The 18,923-nt window shown below is 40.3% G+C and overlaps 1 protein-coding gene across 3 annotated transcripts in view; it reads right to left on the reverse strand.

The window, feature by feature from the left end:
• The window catches only part of DNAAF9 (dynein axonemal assembly factor 9), a 150,671-nt gene that overhangs the window by 94,909 nt on the left and 36,839 nt on the right, over positions 1 to 18,923 (reverse strand). For all 3 annotated transcript variants that reach the window (XM_081257891.1, XM_081257890.1, XM_081257889.1), the window contains exon 7: positions 6,682 to 6,759. In XM_081257891.1, the coding sequence (XP_081114017.1) occupies positions 6,682 to 6,759 (78 nt within the window). The remainder of the gene's footprint in view (positions 1 to 6,681; positions 6,760 to 18,923) is intronic.

The following is an 18,923-nucleotide window of genomic DNA, read 5'->3' on the forward strand; positions in this document are numbered from 1 at the left end:
TACATGAGAAGAAACCTAAAACACACACAAGCAGGCAAAGCTAAACTATGATTAGATTCAGAAAGACATGTGCTGGAAACTTTGCTTTGCCTCTTACTGGCTGTGTGACCTTGGGCAAGGGAACTAACCTCTCTGAGCCGCAAATGCCTTATGTGCATAATGGCGGGGGCTATTATTTACCTTACAGAGATATTATAGGATTTAAATAAAATAACCTGTAGAAAGTGCTTATTACCAGGCCTTACACACTAGATGTCTGCAGTACTTGTCAATTTCTCTGCTTCTACTGTTGGCTAGCTGGAGTTGGCTAAGAACATCTGAGCCTCCACCTTAATTTCCTGGAACTTGTCTGCTCTATCTCTCAGACACCCATAATGCATATCACTGGCCTCAGGTAAGTCACATCTGAGGCTATGCAACCCATTGTGGGTCTGTGCTTTCCTTGCTTGGCTCTGTCCAATCCCTTGGGCTATACCAGAATGCTTCACTTTGTGAGGCTTAGGAAAACAAAAGAACCAATATAGCTATTAGTACAGAATACACTTTATTCTGTTTTCCAGTTCTATTTAGAAACAAACTCAGAAGTATGTTTCTATTTTAATGGCCTACATGGTTACACTCACCTTGGTTTGGGTCTATGATAAGAAGTAGAGTTATACAGTTGGGCAGTCACCATTTTCTGGCTATCTTCTACAGAAAAACACTGCGTGCTTTGGGGGATACACAGAAAAGATAGGCACTTTGTTCCCAAAAGAGTTCCCTGAGGGAGGTAGATATGTCAGTACTAATTACAGAATAAGGTGGAATGAATCATTAAATACTGCCTTCAGCTCCATGCTATGCCGAAGAGTGACAAATCCTAACCACTAAACCATTGGGACTCCATGCTATGACTGAAATGGGAGAGAGAGAGAGAGAGAGAGAGAGAGAGAGAGAGAGAGAGAGAGAGAGAGAGAGTGTGTTTTCAAATCTTCCTAATATCCTTGTGTACCTCTCTATGCCCACTTTATAGATGAGGAGACTGAGGTACTAAATGGTAAAGTGACCTGAGGATGCGATACTAACAACTAGCAAAAGTGAAAATATATCTAGGTAAGGGATACCCAGAGTCTGTATGGTTTCCACCAGACACACTATTCTCCAATTTTTCCCCAGCACAAACAGTGCATTTGTGGAAATGGATACTGTGCATGGAGGTAGAATTGGTTCGTTGGATCTGATGATGAAGAAGGGAAAGCCTATCTGCTCAGACTCCTGAAGGCCGAATCCAGAAGACAGGCCCAGATGGATATCAAGATCAGATAAGCAGCAGAAGTCTGCAAACCCCAAGAAACATGCCAGTATGCCTTGGCCCTTGGCCACCAGGAAAGGACCCTGAACTTCAGACAGAACTCTTGCCCCTAGGCTGGCATCCGGCAGTGTCTGATCTCAGGTGACTCAAAGGGGGAAAAGAAGCTTAGTTTCAATATTTAAAAGTATTTTTAAGAATTACATGAGGTAGAACTTCCCTGCTGCTGCAGTGGTTAAGATTCCGCCCGCCAATGCAGGGCACACAGGTTCGAGCCCTGGTCTGGGAAGATCCCACATGCTGCGGAGCAGCTAAGCCCATGTGCCACAACTACTGAGCCTGCGCTCTAGAGCCCGTGCGCCACAGTTACTGAGCCCACGTGCCACAACTACTGAAGCCCGTGCACCTAGAGCCTGTGCTTCACAACAAGAGAAGCCACTGCAATGAGAAGCCCATGCACCACAATGAAGAGCCCCTGCTCGCTGCAACTAGAGAAAGCCCATGCATGGCAATGAAGACCCAACACAGGGAGGGAGGAAGAAAAAGATGTAAAAGAAAAGAATTACATGATGTAATAAATATAAGAAAATGAAAATAAGTAAAATAATAACAATCACCAGTGAGACTACCATCTGAAGTTTCTAAGACACAGAACACAAATTATTTTACAAAGATGATGGAAATATACTCTGCTTTTTACTTTTCTCACCAAACATATTTTGAACATCTTTCTAAATCAAATCTCAGAGCAGTATGCATTTTCTCCTTTCAGGATCTGACCAAGAAGCATGGAGCTGTAGGCTCCCTGTTCATCAAAGAGCTGCCAGCAGTGACTGACCAATAAAAATTAAGGCCTAGATGCTAATTCTGACTATAAGATTACCAGTCTTAGCAAAGAGAAGATACATGTGAACAGAAAAGTATTTGGATATTGAAGAGAAAAAGAGCTTTTAAAGAGAACTTTGGAGGCTACGAAGCAGCTAAGCAAGAGAAGGAAAAAAAAGTAGATTTTAAGAAGTAATATGGGTATAGATTGGTTCCCTTTTTAAAAATTTTTTAGGGCTTCCCTGGTGGCGCAGTGGTTGAGAGTCTGCCTGCCAATGCAGGCGACATGGGTTCGAGCCCTGTCCTGGGAGGATCCCACGTGCCGCGGAGCTACTGGGCCCGTGTGCTACAACTGCTGAGCCTGAGCTCTGGAGCCCGCAGGCCACAGCTGCTGAGCCCACGTGCCACAACTGCTGAGGCCTGCGCGCCTGGAGCCTGTGCTCCGCAACGGGAGGCCACGACAGTGAGAGGCCCGTGCACCGCAACGAAGAGTAGCCCCCACTCACCACAACTAGAGAAAGCTTGTGCACAACAACAAAGACCCAACACAGCCAAAAATAAATAAATAAATTTATTAAAAAAAAAAAAAAATTTTTATAGCACAAGTAATGACTAGAATTGCATTTTAACTTCTTTTGGTTGTTGGATTTGAATTTTATTAACACTTGTAGACTCACCACAGAGATCCCTGCACAAATTTATAGTCATTTTCATACATATTTATTTTATCCTACTTAGGGTTTACTGAGCTTCTTGATCTGTGGATTGATGTATTTTATTTCATCAATTTGGAAAGTTCTCAGACATTATCAACTTAACTTTCCAGCCCCATTTTCGCTCTACTCTCCCTTCTGGGACTCCAATGATCTACTATGCTAGATCATTTGACACTGGCAGATACTGGATGCTCTGTTCTACCCCTTTTGCTCTTTTTCTCTCTGTCCTTCAGTTTGGAAACTTTCTATTGACTTATCTTCAAGTTCACTGAACTTTTCTTCATTCGTGTCTAATCTGATAAATTAGCCAACCTAATAAATCCCCCATTTCTATACCATATATTTTTCATTTCTAACATTTCCATTTGGTTCTTTTTATAGTTTTCAGGTCTCTGCTAAAATTCCTCAACTCTTCACACATGTCCCATTTTCTTCCAGACGCTTTAGCACTTTTATCAGTTACTTAAACAGATCAAATTTTCTTGTTTCTTCCGGTCTTGTAATTTTTAAAAAATCATATGCCAGACATTTTGTATAAAAGACCAGTAAAAACAGAGGTAATAGTACCATTTACCTCTAGGAAAGGGCCACTAGATCCCTTTCTTTTGTTAGGCCACTAAAGCAGGGATCTAAGTCAATTTGATCTATAATTGATCAGGGTCTGTGCTTTGTAGCATTTGTAGTTTGGTTTACTTCATCACTAAATTCAAGTATTTCAAGGGTGGGGTGTGAACTTTGATAAAGATTTTGCTCAGAGCACTGGGACAAGATTCTGGAAATCTCTTTGCATTTTATAGCTGAGCCACCAGCTTGCAGAATCATGGACAATCTCTCCCTGCTTTACAAGCTGGCTACCACTTTTCTGGGTGGCTAAGTTCTCTTTGCCCTCTAGTCCCCTTGGCTCTGTCTGTGTAGAGAGATCCTTGTCTTGCTGCCTTGCACCCAGCCTTAAGAGGGCAGCTGCTTATACTCTGTAAAGACCTGGAATGCCTCCAAATGGCTGCTCTCAGCTCTCCTGCGCTAATCCAGGTTATAGTTGAGTGTCAAGTACCTCAGGGGGGATGGTTCTCAGTGCTCCTACCTGGTGCCTAGTCTTTGGTGGACTACCCTGAGCACTTGTGAAGACCTATGGTTTAGAGTTGAGGGGTAGGTGCTCACTCACTCACATACAGCCATTAAAAGCTCTTTAAAAGGTCAACTGATTTTTACTTATCCCTGTCTGTGATAGATTTCTCTTCCTCCTGCTGCTCCACTGGAAATGAGAACAGTGTCCTATGAAGGGCCCTACTTTTTTAGAAATAGAGTTCTTTGAGGTTTCCTTGCATCTTCAGCTCTCTAATGATTTTACACTATTATTCTGTTGCATATTCAGATTGTTTTGGTTATTAGGGTGAGAATAATGGTCTCTTTTGACTTTCTATATCCCTAACTGGGAGTGGAAAACCATGGTCATTTTTATTTCTTATTTTGTGAACAGCAAATTCCGGTTGTCTCCCAGTTCCCCACTGTTGTATTTTTCTTATCAATTTTAAGAGCTCTCCATAGTGTAGTGGGTATAAATGTGCTCAATCATATTTTGGAATAAGAAATATCACCTTACTTTATTCTTTCTAAATAAAATTAAATCTGGCCCTGAGTCCTCCTCACTCTTGCTGTTAGATGGGAAGTCCACTATCAGACATTAAAAGGGCTTCCTTTCTACTCCTTCATGGTATCACCTAAGAATACCAAGCTCACTGGAAGTCAGAAAACCAGGAAATGGCCTGGTCTACAGCCCATGATGATTACCGCTATTGCTTCTTCAGTTGCATGATGTCACTGCTGTTCTCGGTGTAATTAAAGATGCTATCCTGAGTGGTCCCATTCCACTGACTCCAGAGATGCTTGTGATGTTCTCAAAACTACAATGCTATATCTAGCTTCCATGTGTGACCTGAAGCGTCCTCACATTCAGGGCACTGCATGCAAGTGGGGCATGGGTCCCAGATACTATGCAGAAACTCCTAAACTACTTATCTCTCTTATTTGTCTGTGGTTAAATTTTGTTTGTTTGTTTTGTTTTTTTTGTTTTTTGTGGTACGCGGGCCTCTCACTGTTGTGGCCTCTCCCACTGCGGAGCACAGGCTCCGGACGCACAGGCTCAGCAGCCATGGCTCACGGGCCTGGCCGCTCTGTGGCATGTGGGATCTTCCCAGACCGGGGCACGAACCCGTGTCCCCTGCATCGGCAGGCGGATTCTCAACCACTGCGCCACCAGGGAAGCCCTGTGGTTAAATTTTATTTAACATTCTTACACTCTTTTTTCCTTTTTTTGTGGCCATGCCACGCAGCTTGTGGGATCTTAGTTCCCCGACCAGGGATTGAACCCGGGCCCTCAGCAGTGGAAGCACGGAGTCCTAGCCACTAGACCGCCAGGGAATTACCATCATTCTTACACTCTTAATGTTGTAATTTTTGCATTTTCACTTTTTCCCATAATTAGGCAAGCCATGGATTGATGATGATGATTAGGCCTTTTAAAGAACAAAAAGTTCAGGTTTTAATTTTCTTTTATATTCTTATTTTATTAGAAATGTTTAACAGAATGGATGTTCAATTTCATCAAATGCCTTTTCAGCATCTATGGAGTTATCATAAATGGTTCCAAGGAGAAAAATCAGTAGTGATACATGAATAGATTTCCTGATATTAAACTAAATATTAAGCCCTTAATAAACTCTGCTTCATCACAGAATGAATGTTCTTTTAATATGATACTGTTTGCTACCATTTTACTTAAAGTATAGGCATTAATATTTGTGAGACTGATGTGCAGTCTTCATTTTTTGAATTATTTTTGTTGGGTCTTGATTTCACAGCTCATTTCATTAAAAGGCTACATACAAGCTTTTTTTTTTTTTGCGGTATGCGGGCCTTTCACTGCCGCGGCCTCTCCCATTGCGGAGCACAGGCTCCAGACGCACAAGCTCAGCGGCCATGGCTCACGGGCCCAGCCGCTCCGCGGCATGTGGGATCTTCCCAGACCGGGGCACGAACCCGTGTCCCCTGCATCGGCAGGCAGACTCTCAACCACTGCACCACCAGGGAAGCCCCAAGCTGTTCTTTTTCCATGCATATCCATCCATGACCCCTGAGAGACACTACTGAGCTGTTTAAACAAAGTACCTATACCTTAGTTTTGTTTGTTGCTCCTCATTGCAAATTGCTCTGCCCACTGTGAATTTTTTCTTCAAAGTTCAGATGAAAAATTAATGCCTGACCCTTTAATCTAGGAGTTAGTGAGTTATGGCCTGCCGGCAGGCCATATATTTTTATAAATAAAGTTTCCTTGGAACCCAGACACACTCATTCGTTAAAGCATTGTCTATAATGACATTGCTGAGTAGTTCGAACAGAGACACAGGGCCCACAAGGCCTAAAATGTTACTGTCTACCCCTTTACAGAAAAACGTTGCCAACCCCTGTCTAATCCTTGATTCCTTTAAGGCATACACCAACTTTTTAATCTTTTCATGCCAGAGAAAGAGTGCAAAAAGACACCCTCTTTATTGTTTTTCTAAAGTCCAGCCCAATGGAAAGAATGTCTTTAGGTGAAAACCTAAATCTTGGACCAGACAGGCAGCCTTGGTCTCATCTCAGGTGAGGTTTCCTCAGAGTGGAAGAGGTAGTGTCTCTTTTCCAGGTCCCCTTCCACCCCCCAAGAAGTTCAAGATAATAATTGGGGAAGAAACTGTTCGATTCTTTGACTAAAGCAAACTAAAATATATCCTGCGTTTCTACAAGTTAAATACCATTAGTGGATAATTGAGCTGGTTGTAGTATTTATAAGTTAAATACAGTATGGCTCCTTACTTCTGAAAGCAAACTCTCCAGAGACATAGGATCCATCTTGCTGTAGACATTCCATAGATTCAAACTCACATCCTGCAACTGCAACACAAGGGGAAAAACATTGAAATAACTGAGTCAGTATCATTAGGATGATCAGAATTATTTCCTGACATTTAGAAAGGACTATCTTGGTGAAAACTCCGTGATTAGAATAATAAATAAAAATTTTATATTATATTAGAACCTATACATATTAATAAAGGTGTCCCATTCAAGGAAACTATGTGTTCAGAGACTTTGGTATATCTTTTGAATATCTTCAATGATGGGCATATATATATTTATATACATATACACACAAAAATATTCTTTGTTTAGAGTAAAATTTTAATTAAAATAATACATTCCTATAGTTTTAAAAATCAAATACTAGTCCTAAAGGTTTGTAATAAAAAAATTTTAATCCCTACTCCAACCTTTCACAAACCTCCACTAGTCTTAATCCTCAGAGGCAACCACTTTGAAGTCTTTTAACATTTTCTTTTTGGTAATTACCTCCATATTTTGATATAAGCTTCTATCACTATTTCTTGATTTATCAATTTAGAAATTAAATACTGACTTATGGCCAAGATGTAGCTCTGCTACGCCTATCCCCATTCTCATACGTTTTCTCACATATACACCTTAACATTATCTAATATCATAATATGACTTTTTTGGTTATACCAGTAGTTATTGTTTATAATATTAAGGATATATATATAATATATATAAATATATATATATAATATATATATAAAATTTACTGCAGGCCAAGTGCATACCATACTCATATTTGCTTTCTTAAATTTTGTTTTTCCAAGAGCTACCAACAGCTTCATTCTTTTCACTTGTATAATTTAAAAACTCAATCCTAAAATTTTTTCTACCTTTCCCACTTCATTTGCTAGTACACTTACACTAGGGTTTCTCAATAGCAACACTACTGTCATTTTGGCCAGTTATTCCTTTGTTGTGAGGGGCTGCCCTGTGCATTGCCTTGTGCAAAATCCCTGGCCTGTACTCACTAGATGCCTACAACCCACCCCCCAGCCCCGGTCCAGGCAAATCAAAAGCATGTCCAAATATTGCCAAGTGACTTGGGGGGATGGGGAGGAAGGGACAGGAAAATCACCCCAATTGAGAACCACTGGCTTTAAGATATCAGATAATCTATCATTTCTTTTTCTTCTTGCTTCATTCTGGTATGCCTGTTATGTAAGCTTGCTGTGCAACTGCAACTTTCACTATGAGACTTCTCTTTGCTATCATCCTGGTGCTCTCACGTGATGGATCTGATTCCATGGCTTAATTTGTCTCCTGTTCCTTGGTTGTTTGCTGGAGAACATCCTCCAACAGCTTTCTAAGAAAAGATTAATGGGAGGAAATTTTTTTTAGTTTTAAAATGTCTTTATTCTCTCCTTACGACTAATTTGGCAATCAGTGATGCTCTTTCCATTCTTCTGTATTCTTTAGTCTCTCTGTGCTTCATCTTGGATAGTTTCTACTGCTATGGCTTCAAATTCAATCTTTTCTTTGGCAGAGTCTAATTTAATGTTACTGCCATCCAGTATATTTTTTCACCTTAGATATTGCAATTTTCACTTCTAGAAGTTCAATCTGAGTCTTTTTTATATTTTCTGTTTCTGTTCAACACGCTCAGTCTTTCCTCTAGCTTCTTGAACATATGGAACAGTGAGAATAACTTTTAATGTCCTTGTCTGCTAATTCTAACATTTCTGTCAATGTTAGGTCAATTTTGATGGACTGATTACCTTATTATCAGTCATGTATTCCCACTTCTTTGTAAACTGATAATCTTTGGATGCCAGACAGTGTGAATTTTACCTTGTTGGGTGCTAGATATTTTTGTATTCCTATAAATATTCTTGTGATTTGTTCTGGAATGCAGTTACTTGGAAACAGTTTGATCCTTTCAGTCCTTGCTTTTATAAATTGTTAGGAGGGTCCAGAGCGGTGCTCAGACAAGGGCTGATTATTCCCCACAGGAGACAAAACCCTCCTGAGGACTCTATCCAATGCCCCCTGTGAATTATGCATTTTTCGAGTCAAACTGGTGGGAACAGGTACTATTCCCAGCTCTGAGCATGCATCAGGCACTGTTCTGGAATACTTTCAGATATTTTTTCCTTCCTCCACCTTCAGTAGTTACATCACACATGAACACATAGATCAATAGTCCGTTGAATACTTGGGATGTGGGGGTGGGGAGAAAGAGGAATCTTGGCAGATCTTGGGAGTTCCGTTTTGGAGCAAATATTTCCTCTTTAGTACTCTAGCCGTCTTGGTCTCACCAGACTCTCAGCTGCATCTACTCAGCTCAGGAAGTGCACTGGGATCTACCTGGGTATCCCCTTCCTGTGCCATGGCCTGGAAATTTTCTCAAAGTACAGTTGACCCTTGAATAAGGGGGTTTGGGGAACTGACCCTCTGTGCAGTCAAAAATCCATGTGTAACTTATAGTCAGCCCTCTGTAAATGCAATTCTGCATCCATGGATTCCACCAACTGTGGATCGTGTAGTATTATAGTATTTACTACTGAAAAAAATCTGCATATAAGTGGACCTATGCAGTTCAAACTCCTGCTGTTTAAGGGTCAACTGTAGTAAGCTAGGACATTTGTGGGGCTCACCTTGTTTATTTCTCTCACTCAAGGGAATCACTATTCCTCATTGCCTGATGTCTAGTGTCTTGAAAGTCATTGCCTCACATGTTTTGTTTAATGTTTGTTTTGGTTGGGGAAGGAGAGAAATCAAGTTTCTGTTGTCTTATTGCGTAAGACTTATTTTTTCTCCTTTTTATGATATTCTTTAATCCTCAGTGTTCAAAAAAGACAGAGACAGATTTAAGGTTTTTCTACTTTCATTGATGCTTGCTAAAAGCTTTTCTTTCTCTTTATCACTGGAAATGTTTACTTTTTTTTTTTTTAATTTCCTCCCTTCTGATATCTCTGCTCTATTTTTCTAGAACTCCTACTTAATGGCTACCAAACCTTATGGATAAGTTCTCTATGACTTTAAAGTTTTTTCTCATATTTTCTACCTCTTTTATTTCTAAACTTTTATATTTTGAGATTTTCCTAACTGTACCTTCCAACTTCTCTGTTAATTTTATCAATTATCATTTTCCAGAGCTCATATTTTCCTTATATTCATTTACCACAAAATAACACTTATTCTAATAAGTCACCAAATCTTACATTTCTCTGGGCATCCTAAGGAGAGTTTTGTATCTTAACTTTTCCTCTATATCATAAATCATCTTTGGTCTTAATCAATCAGAGTTTTAAAACAATCTCGATCTTTTTCTTTCAAGTTACAGGTATTTAATCAAATGTGTGGTGAGCTTCACTGCCTGTTTATATTTTCAAATGAAAAGGCTGATTGGAAGCTTTCTGCTCTCAGCAGAGCTTGTCAACTACCAGGAAGTTTTATAGGGAGAGTAGACAGGCAGGAGGCAGTTATTATAGGATCTCTACTCCCTCATATTCTAAGTGTAAAAGTGTAGGTAGAGAGCTTTACTCTCAGCCATCAAAAGCTACACTACCCAATGAGTTCTCTTTGTTTTATTTTTCAGTTTCTATAGAGAAACCCCACCCATCCACTCACCTTGTTCCTTGTTTTTCCTAGTGTGGAGGTGGCAGTTGGTAAATGTCTGGTTGTTTATCACTTGGGAGGTGGGGAGGACGACACAGACTCCTACATAACCTTCAATTAATTCATTTTTGATATCACCAATTTCCATCCTCTATCCTCCATTTTATTACCTTCCTCACTGATTTAACCTATTTGGCTCCTACCTCTGTACTGTGGAACAGGTTTACAGGTATGTCAACTGATTAGATTTTTGAGGTACTGAATTGATTTCTATTTTTAAAATTTATTTATTTATATTGAAGTACAGTTGATGTGCAAAATCATGTAAGTTACAAGTGTACAATATAGTGATTCACAATTTTTAAAGCTTATACTGCGTTTATAGCTATTATAAAATGTTGGCTATATTCCCTGTGCTGTACAATATATCCTTGTAGCTTATTTTATACATAAGTACCTCTTATTACCCTACCCCTAATATTGCTCCTCCCCACTTCCCTCTCCCCACTGGTAACTAGTTAGTTCTTTATATCTGTGAGTCTATTTCTTTTTCATTTTATTCACTAGTTTGTTGTATTTTTTAGATTCCACATAAAATGATATATTTGTCTTTCTCTGACTTATTTCACTTAGCATACCACCCAAATCCATCCATGTTGTTGCAAATGGCAAGTTTTCATTCTTTTTTTATGGCTGAGCAGTATCCCACTGTATATATATACATCATATCTTCTTTATCCATTCATCTACTGATGAACACTTAGGTTGCTTCCATGTATTGGCAACTGTAAATAATGTTGCTGTGAACACTGGGGTGCATGTATCTTGTTGAGTTAGAGTTTGGGGTTTTTTTTTCAAATGTATACGCAGGAATGGAATTGCTGGGATATAAGATAGTTATATTTTTAGTTTTTTGAGGAACCTCCGTACTGTTTTCCACAGTGGCTCAACCAAGTTACATTTCCACCAACAGTGTATGATGGGTTCCCTTTTCTCCACATCCTTACCAACATTTATTTGTGTTCTTTTTGATGACAGTCATTCTGACAAATGTGAGGTGATATCTCATTGTGGTTTTGAGTTGCATTTCCCTGATGATAGCGATGTTGAGCATCTTTTCACATGCCTGTTGGCCATCTGTATGTCTTCTTTGGAGAAATGTCTGTTTAGGACTTCTGCCCATTTTTTGATTGGGTTGTTTTTTTTTTTGGATGTGGAGTTGTATGAGCTTTTTATATATTCTGGATATTAATTCTTATCAGTTGTATCACTTGCAAATATCTTCTCCCATTCAGTAGGCTGTCTTCATTTTGTTGATGGTTTCCTTTGCTGTGTGAAAGCTTTTAAGTTTAATCAGGTCTGACTTATTTTTAATTTGTTTTTTATTTGCATTAGGAGGCAGATCCAAAAAACTATTGCTACAATTTATGTCAGAGTGTTCTGCCTAGGTTTTCCTCTAGGGGTTTTATGGTTTCCAGCCTTACACTTAGGTCTTTGATCCACTTTGAGTTTATTTTTGTATATGGTGTTAGACTATGTTCTAATTTCATTCTTTTACATGTAGCTGTCTAGTTTTCCCAGCACCACTTATTGGAGACTGTCTTCTCCCCATTGTATATTCTTGCCTCTTTTGTTGTAGATTAATTGACCATAAGTGCATGGGTTTATTGCTGGGCTCTCTATTCTGTTCCATTGATCTATGTGTCTGTGTGCCAGTACCATACTGCTGTTATTACTGCAGCTTTGTAGTATAGTCTGAAGTCAGGGACTGCGATTCCTCCAGCTCTGTTCTTCTTTCTCAAGACTGTTTTGGCTCTTTGGGGTCTTTTGTGTTTCCATACACATTTTAAAATTATTTGCTCTAGTTCCATGAAAAATGCCATTGGCATTTTGATAGGGATTGAACCGAATCTGTAGACTGCCTCGGGTAGTATGGTCATTTTAACAATATTACTTCTTCCAATCCAAGACCACGGTATATATCTTTCCATTTGTGTCATCCTTAATTTCTTTCATCAGTGTCGTACAGTTTTCTGAGAATAGGTCTTTTACCTCTTTAGGCAGATTTATTCCTAGGTATTTTATTCTTTTTGATGCAATGGTAGATGGGATTGTTTCCTTAATTTCTCTTTGTGATAGTTCATTGTTAGTGTATAGAAATGCAACAGATTTCTGTATATTAATTTTGTAACCTGCAACTTCACCAAATTCATTGATGAGCTCTAGCAGCGTTCTGGTAGTGTCTTTAGGATTTTCTATGTATAGTATTATGTCATCCGCAAACAGTGAAAGCTTTACTTCTTCCTTTCCAATTTGGATTCCTTTTTTGTCATAAATGGCTTTTATTATGTTGAGGTATGCTCCCTCTATGCCCACTTTTTGGAGGGTTTTTAATCATAAATGGGTATTGAATTTTGCCTTTTCTGCATCTGTTAAGATGATCATATGGTTTTTAGTCTTCAACTTGTTAATGTGACGTATCACACTGATTGATGTGCAGATACTGAAAATTTCCATCGATAGATCCCACTTGATCATGATGTATGATCCTTTTAATGTGCTGTTGGATTCAGTTGATGATTTTGTTGACGATTTTTGCATCTATGCTCATCAGTGATACTGGCCTGTTATTTTCTTTTTTTATGATATCTTAGTCTGGTTTTGGTATCAGGTGATGTTGGCCTCAAAGAATGATTTTGGAAGTGTTCCTTCTCTGCAATTTTCTGGAATAGTTTCAGAAGGACAGGTGTTAATTCTTTTCTAAATGTTTGGTAGAACTCACCTGTAAAGACATCTGGTCCTGGACTATTGTTTTCTGGAAGTGTTTTTGTTTTGTTTTTTGTTTGTTTTTTATTCAATTTTAGTACTGGTAATTGGTCTGTTCATATTTTTTATTTCTTCCTGGTTCAGTCTTGGGAGATTGTACCTTTTTAAGAATTGGTCCATTTCTTCTAGTTTGTCCATTTTATTGATGTATAGTTGCTCGTAGTGGTCTCTTATGATCCTTTGTATTCCTGTGGTGTCAGCTGTAACTTCTCCTTTTTCATTTCTGCTATTATTGATTTGGGCCCTCTCCCTTTTTTCTTGATGAGTCTGGCTAAAGACTCATCAATTTTATCTTTTCAGAGAACCAGCTTTTAGTTTCATCTATCTTTTCTAGTTTTTTAAAAATCTCTATTTCATTTATTTCTGCCATCTTTATGACTTTTTTCCTTCCACTAACTTTGGGTTTTGTTTGTTCCTCTTTCTCTAGCTCCTTTAGGTGTAAGGTTAGGTTGTTTATTTGAGATTTTTCTTGTTTCCTGAGGTAAGCTTTTATCGCTACAAACTTCCCCCTTAGAACTGCTTTTGCTGTGTCCCATAGGTTTTGGATCATCATGTTTTCACTTTCATTTGTCTCTAGGTAATTTTTAATTTCCTTTTTGATTTCTTCAGTGATCCATTCGTTGTTTAGTAGCATATTGTTAACTCTCCATGTGTTTTGTGGTTTTTGCAGTTTTTTTCCTTGTAGTTGGTTTCTAGTCAGTGTTGTGGTTGGAAAAAATGCTTGATATGATTTCAATTTTCTTAAATTTACCAAGGCTTTTTTTGTGGCCTAGTATGTGACCTATCCTGGAGAATGTTCCATGGGCACTTGAAAAGAAAGTGTATTCTGCTGCTTTTGGATGGAATGCTCTATATCAATTAAGTCTATTTGGTCTAATGTGTCATTTAAGGCCAGTGCTTCCTTATTGATTTTCTGTCTGGATGATCTGTCCATTGATGTAAGCAGGGTGTTAAAGTCCTCTACTATTATTGTGTTACTATTGATTTCTCCCTTTATGTCCATTAATATTTGCTTTATGTATTTAGGTGCTCCTATGTTGGGTGTGTATATATTTATAATTGTTTTATCTTCTCCTCAGATTGATTCCTTGATTATTATGTAGTGTCCTTCTTCATCTCTTATAACAGCCTTTATTTTAGGGTCTATATAAGTCTGATATAAGTATTGCTACCTGCTACCCTGGCTTTCTGTTAATTTCCATTTGCATGGAATACCTTCATCCATCCCCTCACTTTCAGTCTGTGTGTGTCTTTAGACCTGAAGTGAAGCCTCTTGTAGTCAGCATATACAAAGCTCTTGTTTTTGTATCCATTCAGCTACTCTGTGTCTTCTGATTGGAGCAGTCAGCCCATTTACATTTAAGGTAATTATTGATATGTATGTTCTTATTGCCATTTTGTTGTTTTGGGGTTGCTTTTGTAGGTCTTTTTCCCCCTTTTTCTTCTTTTGTTCTCTTGTGACTTGGTGACTATCTTTAGTGTTATGTTTGGATTTTTCTTATAGTCTGTATATCTATTACAGACTTTCGGTTTGTGGTTACCATGAGGTTTTTATATAGCAATCTATATACATACTTGATTGCTTAAAGTTGTTGATCTCTTAATTTCAAATGCATTTGAACAATCCCACAGTTTGTACTCTCCTCCCCTCACTATGACTGTTTTTGATATCTGTTGGGAAAATTAATAAAGTAGTCTTGCTCAGGCTTCAGATGCAGAAGCAGGCCTCTGACTGACCCGTGACCCAGCCTGGACTGCACACTTGCTTGCACACCTAACAATGCTGCTAGCAAGGCAAGCAGCACTCACAATAAGAAAGGGAGTGGGTCTTGGAACTTCTTGAGCCCCGGGGACCTGGCCAGTCCCCTGGGGTCTGGAAAATCTTGTGACCCACATGGTGAAACAAACAGCATTGCTAAAGTAAATCCAGAGCTGCATTTTGGCACGCAAACTGATATCAGTTTGTGGCCTGGAATTACAAATGGAAGCCCCTGGAACTCTGATCTGAAGTCTCACCCATGGGGTGGACACACCGCCTGGGACTCTTCCCAACTGGAGCTCCAGACTGGTGTTACTCAGGACTTCCCAGCTGCTGTTTGGATCTGGAAGTAGGTGTCGGCCCAATTCTGTGACATATATATACTGTGTTATGTTTCTCTAATATTCTTATTCCTTTCCTTCTAATGATTGTATATTAAAATTAAGCTAAATCATCTTTCATTAAAGGATTAAAGCTGTTTATTTGTGTGAAACAAGTGGTTATTTTGCCAGGAAATCCAACAAACCTTAAAACAGAAAGCAGGCTTTCGGCAAAACACCACCACATTTTACATCTAATTCTTCTGTGTATCCCTTAAGTGCTTATTGTGTGTATCTGTAGATATTGTGGATTTTACTACTTTTGTCTTTTCACCTTTCTACTAGGTTTGTGCATGAATGATTTCCTATCTTTACTGTATGTTTTCCTTTACTGATGAGCTTTTTCATTTCATAATTTTCATGTTTCTAGTTGTGGCCTTTTCTTTTTCACCTAGAGAAGTTCCTTTAACATTGGTTGTAAAGCTGGTTTGGTGGTGAACTCTTTTAGCTTTTGCTTGTCTATAAAGCTTTTGCTCGTCTATAAAGCTTTTGCTCTCACCAACAAATAGGCATGAGAGCCTTACCGAGTAGTGCATTTGTGCTTGTAGGTTTTTCCCTTTTGTCACTTTAAATTTATCATGGCACCCCCTTCTGGCCTGCAGAGTTTCTGCTGAAAAATCAGCTCACCGCCTTATGGGAGTTCCCTTGTATGCTATTTGTTCCTTTTGTCTTGCCACTTTTAATATTCTCTCTTTAATTTTTGCCATTTTAATTATCATGTGTCTTGGTGTGTTCCTCTTTGGGTTAATCCTGTATGGGACTCTGCATTTCCTGGATGTGGATAACGGTAACCTATTCCAGGTTAGGGAAGTTTTCAGCTATTATGTCTTCAAGTATGTTCTTAGCACCTTTCTCTCTTCTCCTTCTAAGACCCCTATAATGCAAGTATTAGTGTGCTTGATGTTGTCCCAGAGGTCTCTTAAACTGTCCTCATTTCATTCTTTTTTCTGTTCAGCATCAGTGATTTCCACTACTTTGTCTTCCAGCTCACTGATTCATTCTTCTGTATCATTTAATATACTGATGATTCCTTCTAAAGTATTTTTCATTTCCGTTATTGTATTCTTCATCTCTGGCTGTTCTTTATATTTTCTAACTCTTTGTTAAAAACTTCTAATTTCTCGCTCTGTGCATCCATTCTGCACCCACATTCTTTTTTTTTTTTAATTTGTTTTTTTAGCTGTGTTGGGTCTTCGTTGCCGCACGCGGGCTTTCTTTAGTTGTGGCGAGTGGGGGCTACTCTTCGTTGCGGTGTGCAGGCTTCTCATTGCGGTGGCTTCTCTTGTTGAGGAGCACGGCCTCTAGGTGCGCGGGCTTCAGCAGTTGTGGCACGCGGGCTTCAGTAGTTGTGGCTCGCGGGCTCTAGAGCACAGGCTCAGTAGTTGTGGCCCACAGGCTTGGATGCTCCGCGGCATGTGGGATCTTCCTGGACCAGGGATCGAACCCGTGTCCCCTGCGTTGGCAGGAGGATTCTTAACCACTGAGCCACCAGGGAAGCCCCACCCACATTCTTTGATCATCTTTATGATCACTACCCTGCACTCTAGCTTGGGAAGACTGCCTTTTTCACTTCACTTAATTCATCTTCTGGGGTTTTATCTAATTCCTTTGACTGGAACATGTTCCTCTGTCACCTCATTTTGCCTAAGTTGCTGTTTGTATTTTTATTTATCTGGTAGGTTAATTATGTTTCCCGACTTTGGAGAAGTGGTCTTCTGTAGGAGACATCCTATGCATCCTGGCAGTGCACCTCCCTCGTCACCCATGCTATATGCTCTAGGGGTTCTCCCATGAGGGCTGTGTGGGTCCTTCTTTTGTAGCGGGCTATTTGGGTGATGTGGTAGGCTTTGTTGGCGCCTGGTCCAGTTGGTTGCCAGGCCCTGCCTTGTGCAGAGGCTGCTGGCTGCTGGTTGGTGGGGCTGGAAAACCTCAGGGAGTCCCAGGACTAGTGCTGGCTCACTGGTAGGTAGAGTCAGGGTCCAGAAGACTCCAGGGTTGTTGCCTGTCGACAGGTGGGTGAAGCCAGGTCCTGGAGTTAGTACCAGACTACCGGCAGGCAGACCTGGGTCCTGGAGTCTGGTTTCTAGGCCTAGGGATCCCAGAGCTGGTGTCAGAGATCACTGGTGTGTGTGTGTGTGTGGGGGGGTGTCCTGACACAGTTGGGTTTGCGGTCCAGGGTGTCCTGAAGCTTGTATTTGGCTGATAGTGGACAGGAGGCCAGGGCCAAAGTGGTCTCAGGGCAGGGTCTGGCCTGCTTTGGGCAGGCTGCATTCACAGGCTGTGGGAGTCTGGTTTTCTTGCAGCTGGTGTCTGCCCCCTGGTTGGTGAGACTGGTTCAAAGGCCGAAGCAGGCTTCCTGGAGGGCAGGGCTGGGGCCCAGAGGATTCTGGGACTGGTGCCTTCCCACGGGTAGGTGGAGCTGGGTCCTGAGCCTCTGGTGGGCAGGGCCATGTCTAGAGGCAGCTGTGGGTTCAGGAAGTCTTCAGGCAGCCTACCTGCTGATGGGTGGGGCTGTTCCCCTGCCTAGTTAGTTTGGCCTGAGGCATCCCAGCACTGGCCCCTACAGGCTACTGAAGCCAGGTCTTGGTGCTAATGAGCTAAAGGGAGGATTCCACAATGGTGACCCCTAGCATCAGTGTCCACGTGATACAAGGGAGCTCCCAAGGAATGGCTGCCATCAGCGTCTATGTCCCCAGGGTGAGCTGCAGTTGCCTCTTACCTCTCTGGGAGACTCCCCGAGATCAGCAGGTAAGTCTGGCCCGGGGTCCTATCAAATTACTGCTTTCGCCCTGAGTCGCAGGGCGTGTGATATTTTGTGCACGCCCTTTAAGAATGAAGTCTCTGTTTCCCCCAGTCCTGTGGGACTCCTGATATTAAGCCCTGCTGGCTTTAAAAGTCAAATGTTCTGGGAGCTCATTTTCCCAGCGCAGGGCCCCCAGGCTGGGGAGCCCGATGTGGGGCTCAGAACTCTCACTGCTGTAATTATCCTCCAGTTGTGGGTCACCCACCTGGGGGAAAAGGACCTGACTGTATCGCAAGTCTGCCCTTCCTACCTGTCTTGTTGTGGTTCGTTCCTTATGTCTTTAGTTGTAGAGGTCTTTTCTGAAAGGTTGTGGTCTTTTTTCATTGATGGTTGCTCTGAAAATAATTCTGATTTTGCTGTGCTTGTGAGAGGAGGTGGGTCTTTCTACTCTGCCATTTGGCCAATCTCCCTGATTTCTATTTTGAAATTCAAATCTTAATTCTACTAATGAATTTTGAGACATAACAATATTTCCTCATGTCATCCATCTCCCTTTTTAATTCTGCTTGCTCAACCTACCATATCTATTTCTCTTTTTACAAACTGCATTCTTAAAAAGTACAAAGAGATATTTTTCTCAATTTTTATTTTATTTCCTGGAGAAAATATTTTTTAAAAACATGTTGATGTATCCCTGCATCTAATATGCTATGGTCTCTTACCTTCTGAATTTTTTCATAGGGTTTATCCCACCTTTCAGTACAAAAATCTTACGTTTGTCCATAAAAAGGTGAATGTTTATAGTTATTCTCATTATTCAGAGGATTATTTTAGAATCCTCCCCTTGGGGAGCTGGTTAATGTAAATTGACATTACCAGGTCATACAGTTCCAGC

The sequence above is a fragment of the Mesoplodon bidens genome (genome assembly GCF_964165515.1).
Source record: "Mesoplodon bidens genome assembly, chromosome: 15".
NCBI lineage: Eukaryota > Metazoa > Chordata > Mammalia > Artiodactyla > Ziphiidae > Mesoplodon > Mesoplodon bidens.